At 37.6% G+C, this 27,010-nt stretch overlaps 1 protein-coding gene across 1 annotated transcript; it reads left to right on the top strand.

Moving 5' to 3' along the window:
• Nucleotides 1–448: 448 nt before the first annotated feature.
• Nucleotides 449–21,662, top strand: aebp2 (AE binding protein 2). Its single transcript, XM_062994633.1, has 8 exons — nt 449–1,159; nt 12,948–13,158; nt 15,494–15,601; nt 15,709–15,895; nt 15,986–16,110; nt 17,119–17,186; nt 18,145–18,258; nt 20,853–21,662. Exons 1-8 carry the CDS (start codon nt 669–671, stop codon nt 20,863–20,865), a joined length of 1,317 nt encoding a protein of 438 aa, XP_062850703.1. The 5' UTR covers nt 449–668; the 3' UTR covers nt 20,866–21,662.
• The last annotated feature ends 5,348 nt before the right edge of the window (nt 21,663–27,010 follow it).

Genomic DNA, 27,010 nt, shown 5'->3' with positions numbered 1-27,010 from the left:
GTAGTCTTAAAAATAACAAAAGCAAATCCATTCATTCGTAATATAATTTAGATCTGGCAAAATGTATTTGTCTTTTGTCTGCACTCCACTAACTCAGCTTATTTAACTAAAAGCCACCTTTAAAAGTATGGATAGGGTTGTGTATTTAAATGAAGCAAATCGTTGTGTTATGGAGTTAATATTTTTAACCACAAGAAACCCTGCCGAGTTCCAGTGTGGGTTTTCTGCATGCAAAAGCATAAAACTACAGACTGTGCATCGTGTTAGACTGCGCAGTTACGTGCGGAAATGAGGGGATCCGATGGGTACACGACTGAGAAGTACTTCTCTAAGTTATAATAACGGTGTAGGCTGCTTGTGGGAATGCCGCAAAGCTGAACATAATAACAGTAAACCCGGGAATTCCGCGGGGAGTTTGACGGGGCTTTACACTAACACTAACCTCCATTCTCTGTTGCTGCTGCCGCTCCTCCTACAGCCGCACTGTTTAAGTAGTCCGAACACGTGGAGGCACAGCGCAGTACGTCACTGCTAGCTCCGCCCCTCACGTCCCAGCTCAACCTAGTGCGGTATGCTCACCCTGTAGCTGCCCGAAGAGAACGAACAATTGTGCTCGGCTTTGTACTTAAACTTAGTTCCACTTACATAACGCGCTTTTGACGCTAAGAATGGCTTTTGCGACCTCCGACACGTCTGAACAAGACTCCCCGAATCACAGCAAACAAAACGGCACTACAAACGGCGACGAGAAAGACAAGGGCCTCTGCGCTCCGGATCAGGAACCGGCTGAGAGCGAGTCTGTAAAGATGGACGAGAATGGCGAGCACGTCGAAGACAAACACACGACTTGTAACGAATCGGAGGAAACCCCCTCTACCGAAAAGGCACAGAGCGGGGACAGTCAGGGAGAAAAGGAAATGGACACTGAATCTGATGTATCGATTCGCAAAAGCGCCAGTAGTAGCGATTGTTCGACAGACGTGACGGGGGAGCTGAAGCAAGAACAAAGAGAGGAGAACGTGTCCTCACCACCCGAAAGCGCCACGAGTAAAGTTGAAGATGGAGCTGAGAAAAACAGCAGAGAGCTGAAACGCAGAGCCAGTGTAGAGATGTCATCGTCTGATGGAGAACCACTTAGTCGCATGGATTCAGAAGACAGGTTTGTACTTGTACACGCTGCTGCCTGATAACCGTGGGCTGTTTCCCCAGCACATTCATGTAAGCTTCAGCTGACTGACACTAACAATGACAACAGCCAGTGATCAGTTGTTCGTTTTAGCTGTAAATATGTATTTCCTGATTGTACCAGCTCCATCGTAAAGAGCTTTATACATGTGCTAAACTACATCCGGTAACTTAAAGGACAGAGTTTTAGGCCGATTTCATCTCTAGGCTGATCTTTAATTTTTTAAAGCCAAATGTAGCAAACAAAAATTAAAACATAGCAGATGATTTAACATTAACATTTTTACTTAAATAAATGTTAAAGCTTTTAATCAAACGTTAAAATAATTTCAGAATGATCACCCGAATAATCTCAAGATCTCTCAGAAACAGTGAAAGTAACTACGTGTTTTAAAATATCGGTAACTCATCAAAAAAGTGGACATTTCTAAAAAATAATTTGCTAGAAACCTGTTTAAAAGAGTGGATATAGTTGGTGCATGTGGTCCATTACTTTTGCCTTTGAAATTGCAATTGCAAGTGGGTGGAGTGGGGGGGTCTTTTTTCACCCTACAGAATTCGGAGTTGGCTTCTATTGCCCATTTAAGGTTGAACCATGGCTCTCTCTTGCATGAGAGTCTCTGATTGACCACATGAAACATCTCTCTTTTACTTGGTGTCTGTAATTGTCAGAGCAGCTTGTTTGTTTACATCCACTCCCTCATATTTTTTGCACATGGAATGTATCCATCTGATTGGGTAGAACATTAACATTTCTACAAAAGCTCAGACCCAAAGCTTATTAGTTTATTTGATTTTAATATAAATATATATTAAACCACAGGAAGATTTAAAAAACCCGCACCCATTAAAAATTAAATTGAACAGTGGTCCTTCACCAAAGATGGGACGAAAACTCAAGACTGTCACCTTGTGCTAAAAGTAAGCTTTTACAGCTGGATTTTAGGCCACAAAAATTATCAGCTGCCTGAACATGGCTTCACACGTTGCAACAAATAATTTATGCCAAACCTGTTTGGTTTATATATATCCATAGAAAGTGTCAGTGGGATATATATATATACTGTATATATACTGACTATATAAATCTGACTATTTAATTGCATCTATATATATATATATATATATATATATATATATATATATATATAGATGCAATTAAATAGTCAGATTTGTATGGCCAGTGAAGTCATCGACTGTAGTCATCATTAGGACAAATAAAACATTAGGAGATCAAAAAGTTTTTAAAAAATTACACTTTACACTACCAAAGTAATAATCTAAGTTGATGTATGTATTCATTTAGTTTTTGACCTAGCATATATTAAGAAAAATCACAACAAACAAAATAACCTTTATTAATAATGCAATTGTTAACAAAAAATTAAATGTTCCTATTTTTTGTCAAATAAAACAACCAAAACAACAATAGCATACATGTATTTACATATAGGTATATAAAATGTATGTCCACACTGACAGAAATGGCTTAAAATACAAATAATACTGTATAATTTGGATTAACCAGCAGGCACATGATGTTCAAGAGGACTTCATAAGTTTTTAACATTTTTCGGGTCAAACAGTGCCTTCGCAATTATACAACATGATTAGAGAAGTTAATCCTGTCCTTTAGTTTAATACTTAGTTACTTATGTGCCAGTGAGCCAGAACATAAGGGCCACTCACCTAATATGCTGTCATATTAGCTCTGACCTGTTGAGACATAGACACCACAAGACTTCTAAAGAAGTCCTGTGATATCTGGTACCAAAATATCAACAGCGGATCAACTTTTGACACATTAATCTCATCACCTATAATAAAAATGTCTGCAGTTTAAGCTTCAGTAGCCCTCTCAACAACTAGTTGGCAGTCTATGGTTTGTCCCTTCTCAGGCCACTGTTTGTGAGTACTCAACACTGTTGCCTGTGAGCACCGCTTGCATTTTAACCCAGTCATCTGGCCGTAATATTTTGACACTTTGAAGCCACTCAGGTGTTTATGCCTGCTTATTTCTGTTGCATCCAGTACAAGCAATCATCAGCCCAGTGGTTAACACATCCTTGACTGTGACATGCACTGTTTTTATCAGATAGTCATTTCCTTGCACTTTTGTGGTGGGTGGTCCTAATGTTTGGATTCATTAATGTAAAGTCACTTCTTAAAATGCAACCACTTATGGGTTTGGTTTGGAACTCATTCAAGTTTAGCAAGTGAAAGTTTCTTCACAATGAAGGGAGTTGGGATTGTAGTTATTTTTATTTGTGTCTGGATTAATCACACTAGTGGTTGATGTCATTGACGCCATGTGTTTATGTAGGTTTTTTGTGATATAGTGTAGCAGTGTTCAGTGGTAGGGAAAACATGAAGTCACACTGGAAAAACTAAAAATGTAAATGTATCAAATTAAGCATCAGTTTCTTACAGCTTGTTACTGTATTGCTTAGAAACTTCAGTACTAATCAGTGCAATTGACTCACCCACAAATCCCACAAAAATATGTTTGTACATACTGCCAAAACATGTGACGAAAACATTGTGAAAATTTTTAATCAGCTGCTTTGTCATGACCAGAGAGAAACACTCTCTGAGCACAAACAAGACTTACAGCCACTACAGCTCACTCTTGCTGCAGTGCTTTGAAAGCAGATTGTAATTGTGTCCTAACACACAATGTATATACTTTAAACCATACACAAACATCGAGCTTCACTACTTCTATATATTCATCATTTTAAAATGTCTATAAGATGGTGCAATACACTTTATCTAATTTTGGAAAGTTATCCATGTTTAAAACGGAGCCAAGACCACAATGCTAAACAGACTCACTATTTTACAAACAAGTTTACAAAAAAAAGCTAATGCATATGCTGAACTGCATATAGTGCAGACTGTGCCAATTTGATAGACTTCCAACTCTCCACAGAACATACCTCTAGTGCTCCAGAGTCATGGTGACATGCTTTACTCACCATCCAATTTACATCAACCAGTCCTGCAAGCAGCTGCTCGGTCATGGATGCCATGCAGCCCCCTGCTCATCATTTTTGTGCTGATGTTAATGCCAAAGGAAGTTTGGAACTCAGTTCCAAGTTATTGAGTCTGCAGAGCATTGCTGACTGTTATGCAGTGTCTCAGCACTTTGCAACCACGCTTTGTAACTTTACTTGGTTGCTGTGTATTCCAAGCACTTCCACTTATAATAAAACACCCGAATTAAGAGGTTTATCTTAATACTTTTGTCCTTTAGTGTATATAAGTGGTAGACTTCAGTCTAGCGTATTTAGTCTTCACATGTTCTGGTTCTGTTTGGGAATCTACCACTGGCTGGTAAAAAGCTCCTGGTGGCTTCACATGTGTCAGAGGGGAGTGTGTGCTAGTCTGTAGACCTCTTTGGCCAGCATGGATGTCATTCATGAGGCAGAGGTTGACGGTGCAGTGTGGTAATACTGGGCAGTATTAAGTGTTTAAAATGTCCCTCCAATTTAAATCAAAGACAACATTGAAAATTTTTTCTTGGATATTACTAATACAGAATTATAATAAATAGAGATGTACCGATCGGGGTTTTTGGCACCGATTCCGATCTCCTTTCAGGGATATCGGCCGATAGCCGATCCGAGGGGGGGGGGGGGGTTGCAAATTTAGCAGTAAATGAAGTACATCAAACAATTATTTTTTTTACCCACAGGAGACATATTTCATTAGTCTAACTGACCACACACACACACGCAGGTTTAATGTTATCCAGTTCAGTCTGAAAAAAACTTAAAAAGAGCCTTACAGTGAAGATAAACCGGAGCAGTGCGTGTGTGTTTGTGCCTTTAAGACAAATGATCTGTTCACAGTATCGCTTAAAGTGATTCACGAGTCGATTCATTTTTCGCGAAGCGTAAGTTTCTCTTCTCAGTCATCTCTCCGTGTTTACTGTTATTAATTAATGTCGTGGTTTTAAATGAACAACTAATACAGAACATTTTGTGTGACTCTCTTACATTAAAAAGCTTAATTAAAAAGCTTAATTTAACTGCTATTACCACAGATCTGTAACCGAGTCAGACTTGTTCCGTCTAAGCAGCTAAAAGTTTTCTGATGATCCTAAAAGTTCAGCAGATGATCCTGAATTAACGAATTTGGTAATGAATAAACTTTTGCCTCCGATTGGCTCTAACGTTTTCTGTTCTCATCTACATCACAAGCAAGAACCACTTACGATTTACCAAAGTGAACCAGGAGTTTATATAACGTGCTGATAGAATCGACTCAGATGTGACCGGGTTGAATTATCTTTTTAAAGTAAATATTACAATCAGCAAAATTACATCGTATGTATGATGCACAACGTTAATGATGTTATTTTAGGTAATGAAGAGCTTTCACGATGGTTTCTGTACGATTGTTGACGAATTTTGATGCGATGGTTGGTGCTTTGTAGCTCAAAGTCTGGATTAATCCACTGAGCTGTTAAGCTTAACGTGATCTTTTATATATCACACGATCGGATCGGCTACATTTAGGAAATATCGGCCGATCGCCGATAGCATATTTTGATTAAAAATCGGCCGATACCGATTCATAGCCGATCGATCGTTCCATCTCTAATAATAAAGGTTATCTGGATAACCTTTACTGGCGCAGAAAAGTCTGGCATTAAATTGAATTTGAATAAAACAGAACAAACTGGGAAAAAAAACAAATAGATCAGTCCTTTTGCCACTAGAAATTGCATTACAGAACCTTGTAGCATGTCTTGCAGCATTGTATGTCTTTTTTTTTATTGTATCTTGCTATAAGCTGGGCCCAATCTGTGAAAGTCCTATGATTGTTGGCATTGGGTGTCTTGGTAGAGATGATGAATACTTTACAATGATAGACACTTCTGCTTATAGCTGCTAGAAGAAAAGAAAGATGCCTTGTTTCAAGTACTCATTTAAATTAAGCATAATTGATGATAGTATACCAGACGACTTGCATTTTCTGATCCAGTTCTCGATCTCTGTCTTTTATGATTTTATGCATTTGGATATTTAAAGGTGATCAAATTATGATGTATACAAATCTCACCAGATCTCACTTGATATGACTAAAGAGCAGCGCTGCAGATATTTTTCCACACACAGTTCAGACTGCTGATTTGTAACATACCCTGAACAGCCCTTGCGCATGCACTTCTTTTGTTGACACATGCATCCTCTCAGTAGAGGGCTGCAGTTGTATCCTGAATAAAGAAACTTGCTAATGCATTTACATTATTTTAAATTCTGATCAACGAAATTTCATTATGTAGAAAAATCACAAACACTATAATGCATGAGCAATAACTTTCCAGTGAAGTAAATCCAAAACAAGTGGAAAAAATAATTGACATTTGGCCTGCTTTAAAACCAAGAAATTTCACATGCATAGTACTTTACATTAGGATTTTAACAGTCATTTTAAATGTTATTAAAACTGCGGTTTGAGCAGCTTTGGCATTAAAAGCCTCTCCCGGTTTAAGTAAATAAACTCTAAATTGTATGGTTGAAAATAACAGTGTTGCAAAGGTTTTAAGTGAGCAGACTATCTATAGGAAATTTCAGTGACACTAAGGATTACACTCAGATTATCTTGTATTTCACAGTCTGTAAAGACCCAGGGTAGAATAGGTCCCCAGCTTTTCCTTTGCTGTTTGTAGGAGGTCAATCAATAGGGCACCTTGTGGTGACTGTGGTACCATGTCCCCAACATAGTACTTTGGCTTATACTTCACATAGACAGGTGGTTGGAGTGGCCCACTCAGCCTTAATCAGTCGTCTGGTCATCCAAGACATCCCTTGGGTGGTATTTTCACAGAAAACTCCCTAGAAGGTGCTAGCTCAGGGTCAATCATCAACAATACCATCTGTTGTTTGTGTATAACATTACTATAGCTCTGCTGCACAAACGCTGGAAATCCGCATCTCTGTGCAACCCCTTTTTAGGCTCTGAGGAGCCTGGCGAGTAGGAATGGTGATTTACAAAACCTGCATCAATGGATAGCAAAAAGCCCAAAAAATTGATTGACAGCGACTTGGATCATTACCTAATGACAAGATTTACCTTCACCTTGGTGAATAAGAGCTGGCAGAAATGTATTATACTGGAGTCCCTATTTGAGTGCATGCCGCTTACCAAGCTCTCGCTTTTTTTCATTCTGAAAGGCATCACAGGAATCCATGAAACAGTAAAAGATTCTGAAATTGCGATCCAGGCATATTGGTGAAGTGTTTAAAAAAGACACAAGCCGACAACTTATTAAACACTTAGGACTTAAAGGGTCTTCCCACATCTATCCCTCTATAGCAGTAAAGGGGGGATTTGCATCAAACAATTGGCAGATTTGGATAAAACAGAACATTAAATAATACCCATAATAAACTTAAATGTCAAGAGAAAATGGCAAATCAAGTATGATGCATGGCAGACTATCTGACTACATGAGGTAAATCCCATTATTGGGAAAAAAAAGTCCATCTCAAAAATCACAGGGACCAGATGGTGTACACAAGGTGCCATATTAGACACCCTAGACCAGGGGTATCAAACTCATTTTGTGATTGCAGTCACATTGCTGTTTTTCTTGGAGGCTGAATTCTGCATTTATATTGTTCTACTTTACCACAGACACAGCCTCATAACACAAGAGACGCACCGGTTTCTCTTCCTGAAGCACAAACTTGTTTTCACTTTCATTAAATTTCCTCCTTATGCTTAATTTTCTTAATTATCTTCTTGTACATTTTAGGATCATGTGTAAATATGTGTAACATCATCTACTGGCGGGATGTGTCACTTTGCAGGTCACAAAATAAGCCTGCATTTTGAAAGATGCAGTTTATTTAGGATTTTACAGTGTATTTTTAAGACAATCATTCTGTCCTCACTAATAGTTTATCCCCCTTTCTCAGCTAGACAGACAGACAGACAGCTCTCTTCAGAATACAGTCGGTTTATTTGCTTCCCAGCTGTGTGATACACTGTGTGCATCAAAATGAAGTAAAAATACAAACAATAAAAACAATAAAGAACCTAATACAGTAAAAGCACACAGCTGTAGTCAAGTGTTACATCTGGTACAATATGAGATTTAACCAAACGTAAAATAACGAGTAAAAATTGTGTAAAGTTACTAATTGCTATAGTAACGGTAACAACAGTATTTAATTACGGTAAATTTGTAACTAAAACGCTGTAATATACTCTTACTATATATACTCTTTACTAACAACTGAGAATATAAACGCCACTACTTACAGACAATGCTTGGGTATTATATTGCAATATAATTATTTGTATTTATTTATTATTGTTTACATTACTGACTACGCTACCCCGCGTTCTTTTGCCGTAAAAGTCACATGGCTTCTTAGCGAAGGTTAAAGTTAGTTGCCATGACTACGATGTCACGTTGTCTCTTAAAGGCGCAGGAGCGCATTAAATTATAACATGACAGTCTTAACACCTACTACTGAAATGTATCAGCAAAGATCATTAAAGAAATATTCAACAACACAAAAGCAGAGACACTTCTAAAATTCCTTATAATAACAACACACATAAATTTACTGAATATAGTAAAATTGTGCTGTTTGAGTGCACTTTTTTAAAGTAAATGAGACATGACCAAGACCATTCTGGTAGGATTTAATGCAAGCTGCTGTTTTACAGCAAGTTAGCGTGTAGCAGCCTTAAGTCAACTGTTGTAGTAGTTTTTACTTTATATACACATCACAGACCTTTTAATAGAAACCTTAGACAAAATTGTTAATGTTTAACATTAAGCCCTGTAAATTTTCTATTAGCGATGTTAATGATCAATCGGGTTAACTGATGACTGACAAAGAACTCAATGCTGGTGGTTAAAATGCAATTTAATTTTATTTCCATTAGCTGACACTAAATTTGAATTGAGAGGGGAGTTAGTGATCTCTCTTTTACTCACAAATTTTAACTTTGTACACACTCGCACTTCTGGGTACATTTACATTTTCAGCATTTAGCAGACGCTTTTATCCAAAGCGACTTACACAATGAGCAGAACACGATGAGCAATTGAGGGTTAAGGGCCTTGCTCAGGGACCCAACAGTGGCAACTTGGTGGTGGCGGGGCTTGAACCGGCAACCTTCTGTTTACTAGTCCAGTACCTTAACCACTGAGCTATCACTGGCCCTTTTGGCACTGGTACGTTTGTGAAGAGTTTCCAAACAGAAAAAAATATGCATTTGTGTTATTTAAATCATGAATAATAGAACAAATACACATTACAAAAGTAAGTTTTGCGTTATGATACAACTTGAAGAGTTCGCAAGAATTATGCAAATGGAAACCTATTTAATACAGTAACACCTTTGTTAATGACAATAAAAATATTGTGATGCGTCTAGTGGAGCTCTTCCTGGGGAGAGGAAGAAATGTAATGGCAGACGATTTCTTCACCTTGCTGGCACTGGAAACAACCTTTTGACAAACAAAACCATGGCACATTGAATAAAAACAGATGCAAGATGCCGTTAAGTAAATAGGCACAGTCTGAAAGATTTTTCACCAAGGTGCAGAGGGCTGGATAAGTAACACTTATGATTTATTAGACAAAAACCAAAAAAGATCTTGAGCACAACGTATCAGACAGTTGCAAGTGGTAATGGCGCTAAAAAGTGCCCAAAATAGTTTCCCTACTACAACAGCACTAAAGATGGGGTTGATGTTAGGGCATAATCTGAGCACATTTTATTATGTTAAAAGGAACCTAACTTGAGCTGGTCATGAATCATTTGATTTGCTGATGTGGTCATACAGGGAAGATTTTTTCCCTCCAAAATGTTTTTCCTCAATAAATTTCACAAAAATAATTTCTTAATAGTTTAATTACATGTATCTTATTTAACATAGTCTACATGCTGTACATATGTCATTAGCTCTCACCCTAAAACATGACACAAAATGTAATACACATTTGCATATTTTTGTGTAAAGGTTATGGGTGCAGTAGATACATAGTATGTCTAATTACATTAACCACCACCCCCATAGTTTTTCATCTATAAAGTGTGCCTACATTTTTACTAAAGTCTTATATCAGAAAAAGCTAGGACAGAATGGAAATGCAAATTAAAAAAGCTTTTACTTTGACTTTTATTTCATTGTATGAACCAAATATACTTCCACGAAAGTATGTAATCTATATTTATATATAATATACTTAGAATGTACTAATATATCTATTTCTTCCAACTAAGCCCAGTGGACTCGACACCTCTTCTGGACATGATAAACATAAAGCTTCTTTTTTGCACACTACTAAAAAAATTTTATAGTGGCATCTGTGCATGTAACTCTGTATTGTAGTGCTTGACAAAGGTTTGTCAAAGTAATTCCTTGTCCATGTGGTTATATCAGCTGTTGATAAATGCAGTTTTATCAAGGGTTTGGAGATCACAGGTGTCCATCTTTTTTGCTCTTTTCACACTGGAATTCCTTCAGATTCCTTGAATCGTTTACTGATGTTATGCACTGTAGAGGAAGAATTGTGCAATTTTTTCCCAGTGTTTGAGGTAAATAGTTTTTAAACATTTCAATAATGTTCCCACACATTTGTTGAAAAACTAAAAATCCTTTCCCCATCTTTGCTTCACAAAGACTCAGCCTTCTTCCTTCTCAGCTTGTTTGGAATGTGTTGAAGGGCTGAAATGCAGAAATGGAGGTGTATTAACAAATGAGAAGAAGTTGACCAGACAAAACATGAAATATTTCTTGGATTTATACTGTCTGCAATGAAAACAATTCATAGTTAATCTAAGAAACACTTTTTGGCATTTTCCATACTGTCCCAGCCTTTTCTGATGTGGGGTTGTATGTGGTTTCTACTATTTCAACATGTGTGGAATTAGTTTTAGCTGAGCCTAATGCTATATAGTGGTAGGCTACAGATGGTATGAACTACTTTTGGCCAGACCATTCAAATGTAAACTAATGATGGACAAAGGCATTTTATTAAGAGGGGGTTGGGAGGTGTTAATCGTAAGCTGTAGTCCACTGAATACTTCAGGCCATAGCCAGAGAGGGGTGGGTCATCCGACCTTCCAGCACACACACACACACGTCTCAGGTCAGTAACTCTGAGGTTTTGCCCTATACCAGATATTGGTTACAATAATGTCCAGGATAGTTTATGTCTGATACCTAACGGAAAAAAACCCTAGTGTCAGGTGACCGAACAATATCTGATAAAAAGCTCATGCAGCTGCAGTGGGTGGCTCATCTAATCTGTGCCCCTCCTTGTCAGATTGTATTACACACCACTGATGGTGTTGATGCGCACACTATCAGATGTTTCATGTTCGTGATGATTTTGAAGGTTTGGACAGTAGGCATAAGGGGCAGACTAAGAGGGTAAACTATGCGAAAGTGCAGATTTGTGATTTGACCCCCTAGTAGTAGGGGAGCGCGGGGCTCAACTCGAGGCGCATTTTAACAAAGATTTTTATTTTGTTAACCAAGGTTAAGCAGCATGTGTTTCCAGCTACATTACCACATTTTAAACCACTGTCTCCCATTAGAATTCAGATAGATTTGTCAGTGTTTTAAAGAAAATTGTGCCAAAGAGTGTTTTAGGGCATGCATTACTGTAGATATTTATAACAATGAATGTAATTATAAAAACCTACTGCTCTATATAAATAAATAAACAAATCAGCCTATTAATGTGATACATGGCAACTATGCATTTTATTAGATATACTGTAGTTTAAATATTTTTTTATATAAACATTTTATAATTTATTGTGATGCTATAAGATTGTTGCTTACCAGTTAACCATTGACAAATGATGACTGGTAATTTGCATTCATATTCTGTATTAACACTATAGTAAATATTTTAAAAAAAAGCTTTTCAGGATCTGCACATTTCATTATGCCACTACACAGGCAGATTTATTATCCCTAACTAAAAAACAAGGTTCTGTTATAAACTGAATAGTATTTATTAAATAGGTTTACTCCAAATAGTTAAGAGACTATTAATATTACATTTACTTAATATTGTCTATTTAAAGCATGGTCTTAGGTTTTTACATGCCTTTTAATTATTTTAGATGCACAAAAAGTGTACATGCGACTGTTGCTTGCGTCACTTCTATACATGCATATAGTCTACAAAAACTATGATAATGGTACTAGTTATGTGATGCAAGTGTAGTTTTAAAAGGAACTGGAGTACAGTAGGGTTCTGTTACTAGCCAAACACCTCGAGAGTTCTTTTGTTCCAATCATTTATATTTAAATTATTCAAACTTTTCAGTTCTTCATGTTACCATGTGAATGTCCATTTGTATGGATATTTTAATTTCTTTTTTAATGTTTTACAATGGCTTTATCCTGGATTCAAACCCTGGATCCCATTGGTAGTGGGCTAGCATAATTTACTGCTGTGCCACCCGAGCACCCTGTATGGACATTGACGTGGCAGTTTTTTGGTGACATTAATTTTTTTTCACTTTCCAAAATACACTAGTGGGTGCTAGTTATATGCATACTGTATGGATTAAATTATACAAGACAGTTGCACATATAAACAGTCTAATCAGAATCTTCTAGTGCAACAAACAAAAACTTTTGCATGTTAACATAGCCAGCGAGTGTGTGATGCCCTACGATAGACTGTCACCCTGTCCAGAAGGTATTCTATAATGATCATTTCATGTTGTGTCAACTGATGTTATCTATTTCTATGCGTTAGTATTAGCAGCACGCTAATGGATATGGAGAGCACAGCATCCAGTGGGCGCTCCACACCAGCGATGATGAACGGCCATGGAGGAGCAGCTTCAGCATCAGCCAAAGGTTCATCATATCCCTGTTGTTGGGACCAGTGCCCACTGCTCTTCACCAGCAGCCCAGACCTTGCTGAGCACATCCGCTCAGTTCATGTGGATGGTCAGCGTGGAGGGGTAAGTATGCTTACTTGTATCCTGTGTTCGTTGTTATTAAGCAATAAACTGGTGCTTTGATACCTGTCAAATATTAGTTTTAGTATTAGTCTTTAGTAAGTGAAGTACCTTTCTCATTCTCAGCCAAGCAATGAAGTGACACAAACTTTACACATATTGCACATCAGCCCAACCCGTCTTCTAGACATTTACAGTGGGGCCAAAAAGTATTTAGTCAGCCACTGATTGTGCAGGTTCTCCTACTTAGAAAGATGAGAGAGGTCTGTAATTTTCATCATAGGTACACTTCAACTATGAGAGACAAAATGAGAAAAAAAATTCCAGGAAATCACATTGTAGGATTTTTAAAGAATTTATTTGTAAATTATGGTGGAAAATAAGTATTTGGTCAATAACAAAAGTTCAACTCAATACTTTGTAACATAACCTTTGTTGGCAATGACAGAGGTCAAACGTTTCCTGTAAGTCTTCACCAGGTAATCATTGTCATGCTGGAAGACCCAGCCACGTTCTTGCTCACCGTTCTCATGATCATTTTGACCCCAGGGGATGAGATCTTGACCCCAAGGAGATTATCAATGGTCTTGTATGTCTTCCATTTTCTTACAATTGCTCCCACAGTTGACTTATTCACACCAACCTGCTTGCCTATTGTAGATTTACTCTTCCCAGCCTGGTGCAGGTCTACAATTTTCTTCCTGGTGTCCTTCGACAGCTCTTTGGTCTTGGCCATGGTTGAGTTTGGAGTCTGACTGTTTGAGGCTGTGGACAGGTGTCTTTTATACAGATAATGAGGTCAAACAGGTGCCATTAATACAGGTAACGAGTGGAGGACAGAAAAGCTTCTTAAAGAAGAAGTTACAGGTCTGTGAGAGCCAGAAATCTTGCTTGTTTGTGGGTGACCTAATACTTATTTTCCACCATAATTTACAAATAAATTCTTTAAAAAATCCTACAATGTGATTTCCTGGATTTTTTTTTCTCATTTTGTCTCTCATAGTTGAAGTGTACCTATGATGAAAATTACAGACCTCTCATCTTTCTAAGTAAGAGAACTTGCACAATCAGTGGTTGACTAAATACTTTTTGGCCCCACTGTATGATAAACAACTAACCATTCAAACACAGTTTCTACACTATGGTTATCTTTACTTCTCTTGGGTTGGTTGCAATAGCAGAAGGCTGAAAAGATCAAGACATCTGCAGACTTTTCATGAAAATCCAGATTCTTCTGAGGGATTCCAGGCACTTTTAAGCCAACTATTAGATACACCATATGGCCAAAAGTATGTGAATACCTAGCAATGGGGCGGCACGGTGGCTAAGTGGGTAGCATTGTCGCCTCACAGCAAGAAGGTCCTGGGTTCGATCCCCAGGTGGCACGGTCCGGATCCTTTTTGTGTGGAGTTTGCATGTTCTCCCTGTGTCCGCGTGGGTTTCCTCCGGGTGCTCCGGTTTCCTCCCACAGTCCAAAGACATGCAAGTGAGGTGAATTGGAGACACTAAATTGTCTATGATATAACCTTGTGTGAACTGATGAATCTTGTGTAACTACTGTTACTGAGTAACTACTGTTCCTGTCATGAATGTAACCAAAGTGTAAAACATCACGTTAAAATCCTAATAAACAAACAAACAAACCTAGCAATGAACTTGGTGGACATCTAATTTTAAAAACATGGACATTACATCCATGCACTGGCCACTCTGGCTATAACAGCCTTTTCTCTTTTAAGAAGGCTGCTGTGTTTGAAAAATTGTGCCATTTTAGTCAAAACAGCATTAGTGAGGTCAGGCACTGATGTTTGATGAAAAGACCTGGTTTGCAGTTGACATTCCAGATCATAAAGATGTTAATTGGGATTGAGTTCTGGGCCCTTTGCAGGCCACTGGAGTTCCTTTACACCAAGCTTGTCGAACAAAGTATTTATGGACCTTGGTTTGTGCACTTGGTCAAGTGTTTTTTTTCACTAACTGTTGCCACAAAGCTGGAAGCATATAAAAATATTTTTATACACCTGTTAACGGTTGTGGCTGAAACAATTAAAGTTATGGTTGATCACATACTTTTGCTCATATAGTGTATTATCCATTATTGATTTGTTTACACAATGCTTGGTAATGTGACAGCTGATCATGTAATTCACTGTCAGTGCTGTGGGTTTGATTCTCGCAGCAAAGCTAATTCTGTCCCTAATGCCTTTACACCTTAACACCCTCATGCAGTGCACACCAAAGATTTGCACCTTTAAATCGAAAGCTGCACTTGGGACAGAATAGGTAATATGCTGTGATGCCCTGTAATTATGCAAAGTGTGTATTTTCTTTTATGTAGGTGTTTGTGTGTCTGTGGAAGGGGTGTAAGGTGTATAATACGCCCTCAACTAGCCAGAGCTGGCTCCAACGACATATGCTGTCCCACAGTGGTGACAAACCTTTTAAGGTAGGACTGATTCTCATTCTGACACACACTATCTAATAACTAATATTTACTCAGCAATACATTTCTCATTTATGTGTTGATGCTTATCTGCCATGTGTCTCTTCCAGTGTGTAGTGGGTGGTTGCAATGCCACATTTGCTTCTCAGGGAGGGCTAGCTCGCCATGTGCCTACACACTTCAGCTCTCAGAATTCATCCAAACTATCCAGCCAAGCCAAACTAAAGGAAGAGTCACCTTCTAAAGCAGGCATCAACAAACGCAGAAAGCTAAAGAACAAGTACAGGAGATCATTGCGTATGTGTTGATGATTTTTCTGAAGTTTTTTGTCTGCTTTTTTAAACTCCAGGGTCCTGACTCTTTTCTTACCCAATTTGGTCCTTTCAGCACGCCCACATGACTTTTTTGACGCACAGACGATGGATGCCATCCGTCATCGTGCCATCTGCCTTAATCTGGCAACCCACATTGAGAGCCAGGGCAAGGGCCACAGCGTGGTGTTTCATAGCACGGTGAGCCATACCACATACTAATACTTTCAGCTGATTACAGGACACGTACACACAGCTACCTTATCTATAATAATTCATGTGTTCTGCTCGTATCTTGAGAAATGATGTTTGTGGGTAGTTTTACATGTTCACATACCACATTTTACAATGCTATGAATGTTCTTACATTTAAACTAATTCAAAAAATGAAAACATGTCAAAATCTACTCATATAAAGGAGGTTATATGGCATAGAACCACCATTTGTTTATTAAGGTGAAGGTAAAGAGTTTAACCTCCAGAACTTGTTGGTTAGTTTAATGATATTTAAATCTTATGGTTGAAAGGAACACAGTAAGTGCTTGCTGAAACTATGGCATTCATAAACCAAATTTTTTGCATTATTTATTGAGGTATTATCATTGTGAAGTATGGAAACACTATCAGAAAAGAGTGTTTGCACCATATATTTGTTGGTTGTTCTACAGCAATAAAAAGTAATGTTTAAACCCACACATTTTTGCATTCCTTAATAAGTATGAAACTCTTACCGTACAGCTGGCAGCAGACATTGTAGATCAAAGGCATCCTGTTAGTGGTAGCTTAGTGGTTAAGATTAGTCGGACTAGTGATGAGCAGGTTGCTTTTTTTAAGTTGCTGCTGTTCGGCTCCTGATCAAGTCCCAAACCCTCAGCTTGAAGTGTGTCAATTGGTCCCTGGACTCTGCCTAACTGTCATAAGTGCTTCTGTAGTGTGCTGTTCTCATCAAACTGATTATTACCAGTGCACTCCCCAATGACTAGTTGCACGGCCAACAATTGGAGCAACCAATCTAATTGTGTGCATTACCATATAATGCCTAAAAGATAATCCCAAACAATTGAGTCCAAACACTGTCCAAATAAGAAAATGGCAGAAGCCCCCAGACCACATTTGACAATGTAATGTAGAGATTACTGTTGACCAAAATATTACCATGTCTTCTATCTTTAAAGATTTTGCTTAATATAATGGATCATTTTTTGGTAGGTCATTGCAAAGCGGAAGGAGGAGTCTGGAAAAGTAAAGGTGCTGCTTCATTGGACTCCAGAAGATATGTGAGTAGACCCAGAAACCTTTACTCCAGTTGGCATATTTGCCAATTTAATTAATTATTTTTCTCTTTTTTTTCTTTTCTTTGTCTTGTTTCTGAGAGCTGACCTATACTTGTGTGTTTGTGTTTCCAATCCATTGTGAGTGTTGTGCACATAGTCCAAACAAACCAAGCCTTTTAAATGTAATCTTTATTTACAATGGCATATTAGGGAGCTTAAGTATGTTTGCATTTAATCTGGGTTTTGTTTAGTGCAAACTCCTATGCAGTAAGATAAACATACTGTACATGCTTAACTAATCTAGCACAAACCACTTGATAAAACAGAAAGTGATGTCATTTGTTGTCATTTTCCCTGTCATTTGTACATGTTGTTAAATCTGTCATTTTATTTGGTAAATAAAATAAGCGTATGTAAACTATTTCTTAAACCTCTGGACAAACAGCTCTGGACAAAGCGAAAGCTGTGCTGTTTTTTCCAATAGGGTTTTATAAGCTCAATGTTTCTTAATCAAAGTGAGTGATAAGTTACAGTATTGGCCTAATACCAACACAAAGTCCAAACCAAAATAATGTTGAGACTCAATCAAATAACAATGATAATTATACCATAATGTAAATGTACTGCATAAACTAGAACATTGAGCTTTATAGAATACATGATTGCTCTTTATTTCTAGGCCAAATTGTTTGGTGGTACTGCCTGCTCTGTTAACCTAATAAATGGGGTTTAGTGACGTCATGCTGAAAACACTGATCCAGCACTGTTTTAACAAATTGTTTTAGGTGTGAATCAAAAGGAGTCATGTAAATAGCCTAAATGTTTACATTGTTCAGCAATTTTGTTTATATAGTTCAAAAATAAGATTTAATGGCATTTCTGTTCTGGTACTGAGAATGATCAAGTTCTGTTTGTATACATTACTAAAATTTTGGTGTTTTTACAATTTTCTTTTGTACAGTCTGCCAGACTCTTGGGTCAGTGAGAGTGACCGGCCACAGATGAAGACTAAAGTGGTGCATTTATCCCAGCTGCCCCAGGACACAGCTGTGCTACTGATCCCCAATGTCTACAGGTGAGATACAACATTTCCATTGTTTATATTAAGTATGTAGGAATATTATTGTCTTTATTTTAGCGGAAACTAATCAGCTAATTAAAGCCTTGTAAACGTTAAGGAAGTAAACACAACAAATCCCAATTTTCCTCTAGTTCTATTCAGTCACATTTTGCTTCGTCTGTTACTGCTGACCTCTCTTCCTGCCCCCTCTGACACGTGCTGCAGATGACCGCTTCTTTTTAATCTGCACGAGGCAGGCTCATATGAAGATCCGAATTGCGAATCAGCTAGCAGAGGTCATAACTGCAGCAGTCATGAGAATTCTTCCCCAGCATTCCCACTCTTCGAACGAGCCAATTATTGTCCGTATAGGTGCGTGGCCAGCTTGTAGCAGAGCTAAATTTGGGATGTTCGAGATGTCAGCTCTGGTGTGCTATGGTGCTTTACCGCTGTGACACCAGAGCGTGCAGCTTTGGTTTCTTTCATTAATTGTGACAATTTGTTTTCCTCCTGATCACATTCCAAAGGGTTTTAGTTGGGTCTAAGTCTGGATTTTGTGTTGGCCATGACAACTTGATCAGATTGGCCTGGCTGTGTGGAATGGAGCGTTGTCCTGCCAAGAAAAAAATCTGTTCTCAAAGTTGGGGAACATTGTTGAGGCAGAAAGTATCAAGATTTCCTCAAAAACAGCCTTTTACATGGCTTGATTTATGCATCCTTCATAGAGACAGATCTGCCCTTTTTAGCCGTGCTGATAACCAACAATCTTGCATTAAATTTTACACTGTAGTCTGTAGGCCCCTCCATGTCTGTCTAACCATTAGACAAACAGTTACTGAGCCAAGTGAAAAATTTGACTCATCAGAGATGACAACCTTACTCCTGCCCTCTACGGTACAATCCTCTTGGTCTTTTGCAAACTCCAGTCTGGCTCTTTTATTATCTCATTGATAAAGAGCTTTTTTTCACTAGCTTTGCTAGTGTTATTTTTATTTTATTTTTTTGTTTGTTACAATTATTTTCTGTGGCACTCTACTACTACACCCTACTACAATTAAGAAACCATTTACTGCTGCTGTTTCAAACACACCAACAAGTACTTAATCAAGGCGATGCCAATTGGAAATTTTAAAATCTTTCCATTAACCTCCACCAGATGGCACCAGATTTTTACTTACACAGTGTTCTCCTGCTTCCCAAGCAACACACAGACAGTAAACGTTTCTATTTAAACCAGGATTAGCTCCACTCACTTCAACAAATGGTGTGACTTTAACAATGAAAATATAAGAATTTATTAGTATGTACAAGTCTTTTTGAATGATGTAGTATTTTATAGTAGCAGAATATTTTAATACTGTCACAGATGTTACAACATGACTAAATCATTGGGAACACAATGACAGCTCTTAATGTGCTTCAGGTCCAATGTGTTATGTAAACTCCACTCAAAGATGTGTTCACGGTGTGTTGCAATCTTTATAAAAACTAAGGAGCTGTTACAAAAGCTGAGAGACGAGATCATTTCATTGTACAGAAGGGTCAAATGGCTATAAGACCTTGAACGTTCCTAGAGACGCCATTGGGAGTATTGTCCAGAAGTTCCAAACATATAGCACAGCAGCAGACCAGCCTTGCTGTTGGAAAAAGCCCAAAATTTTGTCCAAACACCTTAGAAATCAGGACAATAAAGGAACCTCTCAAGTTACTTTGGGTTAAGACTTACAGGGTGACCTGATGAAGGCTGGTACTACCAATAAGATCATTTAACAAAATGCACTTCATGGCCAGACTCGACAACACACACCACTCTTGACCTAGAAGGGTTATCTTAATGTGCTAGAAGGAATTTGGATAGGCCTGCAGAGTTCTGGAACACAGTTCTGTAGAGGGATCATTCAACCCTGGACCTTTTTTGACATATAAATCAGTGGTTTGTCTGATGCTAGATTGGCGAGGCTTATAACCAGAAGCATAATATCTTTACACTCAAGCATGGAGGTTGGTCACTGATGATGTGGGGGTGCTTTTCTGCTGCAGGAACTGAAAGTATTGACCATGTGACAGGCATCATGAATTCACAGGAATACTAAGGCATGTTGAGGAATGTTATGCCTCCTGTGGTGAAAATGAACCCTTGGCATCTGCAGATTTAAATTCTATTTAAAATCTTGGATGGTATTTAAAAATGAGTTGTTACATGAAAGTCATTAAACCCCAATGAGCTTAAAGCTTTTTCACAAGAAGAATGGGAAAAGATTTCGTGAGAGGTTTAAGAAGCTGAAGTCACTTATTAGAGGTTATCAACGTCAAAAGGATATTCCACCAGGTACAGAACTGGGGGTTGATTTACAGTGCATAAGGGCATTTGTCAAGAAAACTAGATGTTTTTTTTATTTATTTATTTCAGCTGAAGGTTATGATGGAGTTGTATATTTCCAAGTGCAGCTGTATATTTTTTAAGTATTAGGACAAGACAAGTATTGTATTTATTGTGTTTTAACGTTAATTATTAGTCTTTAAACTTCCCCTAATCATGCATTTTACTTAGGTTAAGTAAAAGTGTCTCCATGACTTGCATACTAAATTGTAGATTTGCTTGTTTTCAGGATGTTTTTCTAGGAGGTGGAGAGTTCTTTGACTCGTTGCCTGCTGACGTTCCTAAACTCAAGTGGACAAGTGGATCTGTAGAGGCAGGAGTAACAGAAAACCCTGCTTTTCCCCCATTAGCTCTTACTGCTCCTTTTCAGTGCCCAAAGTCTGCCAAAGCATGCAGTGAAATTGATATGTTTTTTCATCCCTTGAAGAGGAAAAAGTTGCACAATATCAAAACTCTGACTGGTGCTACTTTAAAATACTTTTTTTTTTATGATTATACTACTGTATAATTAGAGATGAATTGCTCTGTCTTTGTCCACAGCTTTCTCAGCTTTGTAGAAATCCTAAAGATTAATTTGTTGGGAAAGAGCCCATGTAAATATTCTTGGAGATTTGTAATATATTTTTGTACTGCAAAATTTTACTGTACTGTAGATGCCTGTAATATTTGAACACATTTAAGGAAATGATTACTGCACAGAGTGGTAGTGTGGGATAGCTGTTTAGTATATAATTATTTGAATGACTACATAGAGTACTTCTCACTGCAGTGTTTAAATACTGCTACTGTATTCTGACAATAATAGAAGAGAATGATGTTCATGTGTGTGAATTTTTGTGACCTTATTCTATCTTTATACAAGCTAAGGACCCTAAAGAGATCTCAAAGAATGGTGCTACAGCTAACACTAGCATTTTAGACTTGTAGAACAATTTTCTGGTTAATAATAAAGGTGCTCTGTAGTCTATGGAGTAAATCAGCCCAATCTACTGTTGAATCCTCACTCTTTTTTATTTGTAGTAAAAACAAAATGATGCAACAGTATGCATTTTTGTGTGTTTGTTTCAAGATCAGTCCACAATGTAACAGTTTTATGAAAATGTTTCTAATTTGGCCCACACCATTTCTGTTCAATCTATAATTCATGTAACCAGAGCTTGAAAGTGCAATTAAAGTCATGAAAAATAAACAAGAACTATCTATGTGAAGACTATTCTCAGTCCAGCAGTGACTGTCAGGTGTTTAAAAACTCCATCAGCGCTGCTCTGTCTTATTCACTCATACCAGCACAACACACACTAACACACCACCACCATGTCAGTGTCACTGCAGTGCTGAGAATCATCCACCACCCAAATAATACCTGCTCTGTAGTGGTCCTGGGAGAGTCCTGACCATTGAAGAACAGCATGAAAGGGGGCTAACAAAGCATGCAGAGAAACAGATGGACAACATACAGTAATTGTAAGTGCTCCTATATGGTAAGTGGAGCTGATAAAATGGACAGTGAGTGTAGAAACAAGAAGGTGGTTTTAATGTTTTGGCTGATCAGTGTATGTGTTATCACGCATTTATAAACCTGTAAACATCTGTTCATCCCAAAAAGCTAATATGGAGCAGAGCCACTGTTACCTGCAATACATACATTTTAGTCCTAAACAGTTTCATGTTGGATGCTGAGGTCTACTTAGAAAGTAGAAAATCTTTAAGATGCTCTACTCAATTTTAAAGCAATAGCCATGTATATGATGGCAGTATCATTCTGGAAATGAACATTTTAAAGTTAACTCATTCACTGGCAGGTATAAATTCATTTACAGTTGTTCTGGGGTGGCAAATGTTTTGTCCTTATACTAAGTTATGCATCTTTATGCACTGGCCCTAAATGACAGATCTGCTAATCAGTGCTGTGGGTATTTTTCAGCCATTATTTTTCAGGGTATTTATCCCCACAAATAGGCTTCAACTTCCTTCACGTTTTTTCCTTTGTTAACGCTGTTTATTTATGTTTCACTTACAATTCAGTTACTTTTGAGAATAATTTCCTTAAACCATTAAGGAGAGTTGTGACTGATACACCTGCAGTTTGTGCACTCTTTTTCGTCTGTTAGTTCACTTCTGTTCTTTTAAAATCTCACAACGGTGATGGCTCTTTTATATAGTATACACGGTGTTAATTGGCAAGCAATCACTTTAGTCATGCTATTTTATTTCATGTTATTCACCTCTTGTATTTAATGTAAAAAAAACTATGATAACCAGCTTCTTAATTGCCATTAAAATGCTCAAAAGTAGGGTTTTTATATTGAAGGCTGGAAATGGCAAAACTGAGCAAATAAACATGCACATGGCTGGATGCTGTTACTGCAGGAAATTTTGGTTTAAACATAAGAAATTACATTTAATCTTAGCATAATTGATTAGGCTACCACTCTTGCAATTTGTAGCCTAAGGAAATACACATATTTTATAAACCAATAAAATACTTAAATATTCTTCTGACTTTGTGGAGTAGTTGATGTCAGACAGCCTGGTTAGAGTATGTCAGAAACTACCAAGCATTTTTTATGCACAACTCTAAATTTTACCACAAATGTTCTGAGGAAAAAATCCAGTAAGTGACAGTTCTGTGTGTGGAAACATTAGTAGAAGTCAAAGAAAAATAACCAAAGTGGTTTAAGCAGACAGGAAAGCTACAGTCACTCAAATTAACACTTTACAACCTGACTACAATGGCGTTTACTCCTGTCAGCCAGGAACAGTAATGGAAGTTATGGTAAAACAGGCTTACCAAACTGGACAATCTAAAGGTTAAAAAAGTTAACCACATCATAAATCTTGCTGTGAGATACAGATGATAATATTTGGCATCAACATCGAGTTATTTTAGAGAAGTAGAACCTGATGTGGTTTTTGTTATTATAACCCATCCTCTTCAAGGTTAAGTTTGTTGTGCATTGAGATGCTTTCTGCAAATGTTCAGGTGTTACTAATAAAGTGACCAGTGAGTGTATATATACAGTACTGTATACCAGGGAGAAAATATACTTTTACTGTATAAAACTGCTTCTACTTTCTCTTTAACGCTTCATATTCAGCACACATCTGTCACCAAACTTGACCTAGATATACCTGTCTATCTTGATATCCACCAAAGCACAGTGTCGACTGAAGGAATGAAGAAGTATTTCTCTTTATGTTGCTACTCTTCCTTCATATTCTATGCTGTATGTGTTTTACTCTCACACTGAGGTCACTTACTGTGCTTCCTGTGATGTTATATCCATTTCTTTACACAGATCTGTCTCTCTCCTGTCTGGTCATAAGTGTGTCAACATGATAGCATCATTCTGGTTCAGCTCCATTAAAAAGATGGATTCCCATTGTTAACAGCTGTTTTTATTTTTTGTAGTTTCAGTTTTAATTGTGCATTAGATGGAGAATGACGTACACATTCAGAATGACGTACACAAGTCAGAATGAGCCCTGCATTTTTTGCACATTTTTGTTATGGATTTAATTTTAACTGGGTATAATTGCCATTTTACCCATCAATCTACACTCAATCCCCTTTACTGGCAAGGTAAAACATGTTTTTACAGTTCTCCAAAAATGAAATACAAATGAACCACTCTTGTTTATTTGTATTAGGGACAGTGGTATCCTAGTGGGTAGAACTTTGGGCTATCAATCGGAAGATTGTCGGTTCTAATTCAGGCTCTGCTATGCAGCCACTGTTGGGCCCTTGAGCAAGGCCCTTAACCCTGTCTGCTCCAGGGGCGCCGTACAATGGCTGACCCTGCGCTCTGACCCCAGCTTCCAAAAACAAGTTGGGATATGCGGAAAAAGAATGTCATTGTACTGTACACCTGTATATGTACTGTATATATGACAAATAAAGGCATTCTATTCTAATCTATTCACAAGGCCCTTTATTTAACACTTTGTGGAAGCATCTTTTTTCTGTCTGGGCTTTGGTTGGGCCACTTAAAGCCTTTCAGAGTCTTGCCCCAAAGCCATGCCAGTATTGTTTTTAGATGTATGCTTTGTCATTGTCATGTTAAAAGGTGAACTGTCACCCCAGAGTTTGTGTGCGCGCTAAAGAAGTCTTTCTACAAGGATGTTTTTGTAATTGACTGCATTCAACTCTCCCTTACTTTTTACCAATACCCTGTCCCTGCTGCTGAGAAGCACCTCCATAGGTTCATGCTGCTGCCACCATGTTTCACCATAGGGATGGGATTAGACAGGAGATGTGATTCATGAGACACAGTGCTTGCTGTTCTGCTCAAAGAGACTTATCAGACCAGAGAATCTTTTTCCTCATGTTGCCAGAGTCCATTAGATGCTGTTTAGCAGATTCCTGTCATATGCTTTTTACTCAATAGTGGCTTCCGTCCTGCCACTCTGCGATAAAGGCCTGATTTATGGAGGACTGCAGAGATGATTTTCCATCCAACATGTTTTCTCATCTTTGCACTGGACTTTTGCCCTTTGGGTTCTTTTTTACTTCTCTGACCATGGCCCTTCTTGCCCGGATGCCCAATTTTTTAGCCAGTTGGTCAACTCTAGGAAGGTTGTGCCAAGCTTCTTTCTTTTTAAACTTATTGAGATTACTGTGGTCCTAGAAACACTCAAAGCCTTAGAAATTGTTTTATAGCCTTGCTCTGACATGTGCCTTGCAACAGTTTGACTAAAGAGATCAACAGACAATTCCTTGGACTTCTTGACTTATTTTTCATTGTCACAATGTAGCGTTAATTATGGGTCCTAATATGTCCAGTTGAGTGCTTAACAAATTTAAAGGATAATTAAAGCAAACAGGCTATATCTGACCACAGTTTGGAGTACAACAAAGGGTCCGAATACATTTGTAAATAAGAGATTTTAGTTCTGACTTTTTAATTTTCAAAAAATTCTAAAAAAGGTTTTCACTTTGATGTTGATTAAGTGTGGATTAATGCATACAGCTCTGGTAATTCTGTTCATTTAAAATTAAATTTACTCAAAACAAAATGTGTAATAAGTCAAGGTGTCCTCATACTTTTTGAATTCACTATAATACATTTACTGTCACAAAATGCAAAGTCTAGTAAGTAAAACAGAATATAATATTTTAAGCAAGGCCATAGTACACAGCAAATGTAAAACGGCAGTGGAAGTGGTTAAGGTACTGGGCTATTGATCAGGTTGCTGGTTCAAGTCCCACCTTTGTCAAGTGGCCTCTCTTTTGCTCTTGGGAAAGACTCTTAACTCTCATTTGCTTGCATTAGTTATGTTGCTTGTAAGTTGCTTTGAATAAAAGCATCTTCTAAATGCCATAAATGTAAAACTAAGTTTATTACTAAATATTTAACCAGAACAGAAAACATAACTTTGTTCTTCACTTTATAACCACACATAAACGTTTTGGGAGGTATGCACAAGATCTCTATTAAAGTATTTGTCTATTATGTAAAACATGTTCAGTTTACCAATGTTTGTTTCTGTATTATCTTTCTGGGGGTAACTGAGATGGTCACCTGAGGACATTCCAAGACCTATCACTAAACCAAGCTTTGGTTAACCTAAAGGTCCAAGTATGCCTGGGATGATTGTAATGCTGGAAAAGTAAATAATTACCCAGATTCAATTTACTCACTAAAAGTTATACATTTACAGTCTTATTCAAAATGGCCTGATTTTCCAGGAATCCATTACTGCCAGTTCCTGTAGCAACAAACTAAACCCCTGACACCCCCAACAGGACTGAGCTCAATTTTATGCTTAACCATGAATAAAGTGTTTACACTGTACACAGAATAAAAGAGTTAGTGAAAATACCTTTATAGTCTACAATCATTACACTGTTTTTGTTTTTGCCATCAGCACTAGCAAAACTCTGATTTACATGTTAGCTAGTTAATGATTTTCCAACTCATTACTAATTGTCCTTTCTTCATAGAATGAACTATTTTACCTGCACAGATCTACAAGACATGAAACATGCAGTTATCTATAAGCATTTGTATTAACAAATAAAATGCAGAAATAGCATGGGACACAAAAGTCAAGATTTAGTTTGTTTCTTCTCCAGACAGTATGAACTCAATATATTTCATGTTTCATCTGCTCGGTGTGATTTTATTTGCTAATAAACAGCCATTTTTGCACTGTATGACTGCAACACATTCCAAAAAAGTCAGGACAGGGGCAATGTAAGACTAGTAATGAGTAAAAAATGAAATAATTATGTGATGTGTGTAATCATGGATTGTTCCTTGAGGAGCAAAGATGGGCAGACGATCTTGAGTTTAAATTGTGTTTAAAACAATGTTTAAAGAAAGATTGGAAGGGATTTGCATATTACTTCCTATACAGTGCATAACATCATTAAATGATTCAAGA

Source organism: Trichomycterus rosablanca, chromosome 1 (genome assembly GCF_030014385.1).
Source record: "Trichomycterus rosablanca isolate fTriRos1 chromosome 1, fTriRos1.hap1, whole genome shotgun sequence".
In the NCBI taxonomy this organism is placed as follows: domain Eukaryota; kingdom Metazoa; phylum Chordata; class Actinopteri; order Siluriformes; family Trichomycteridae; genus Trichomycterus; species Trichomycterus rosablanca.
This window is presented reverse-complemented; position numbering and strand designations above follow the sequence as displayed.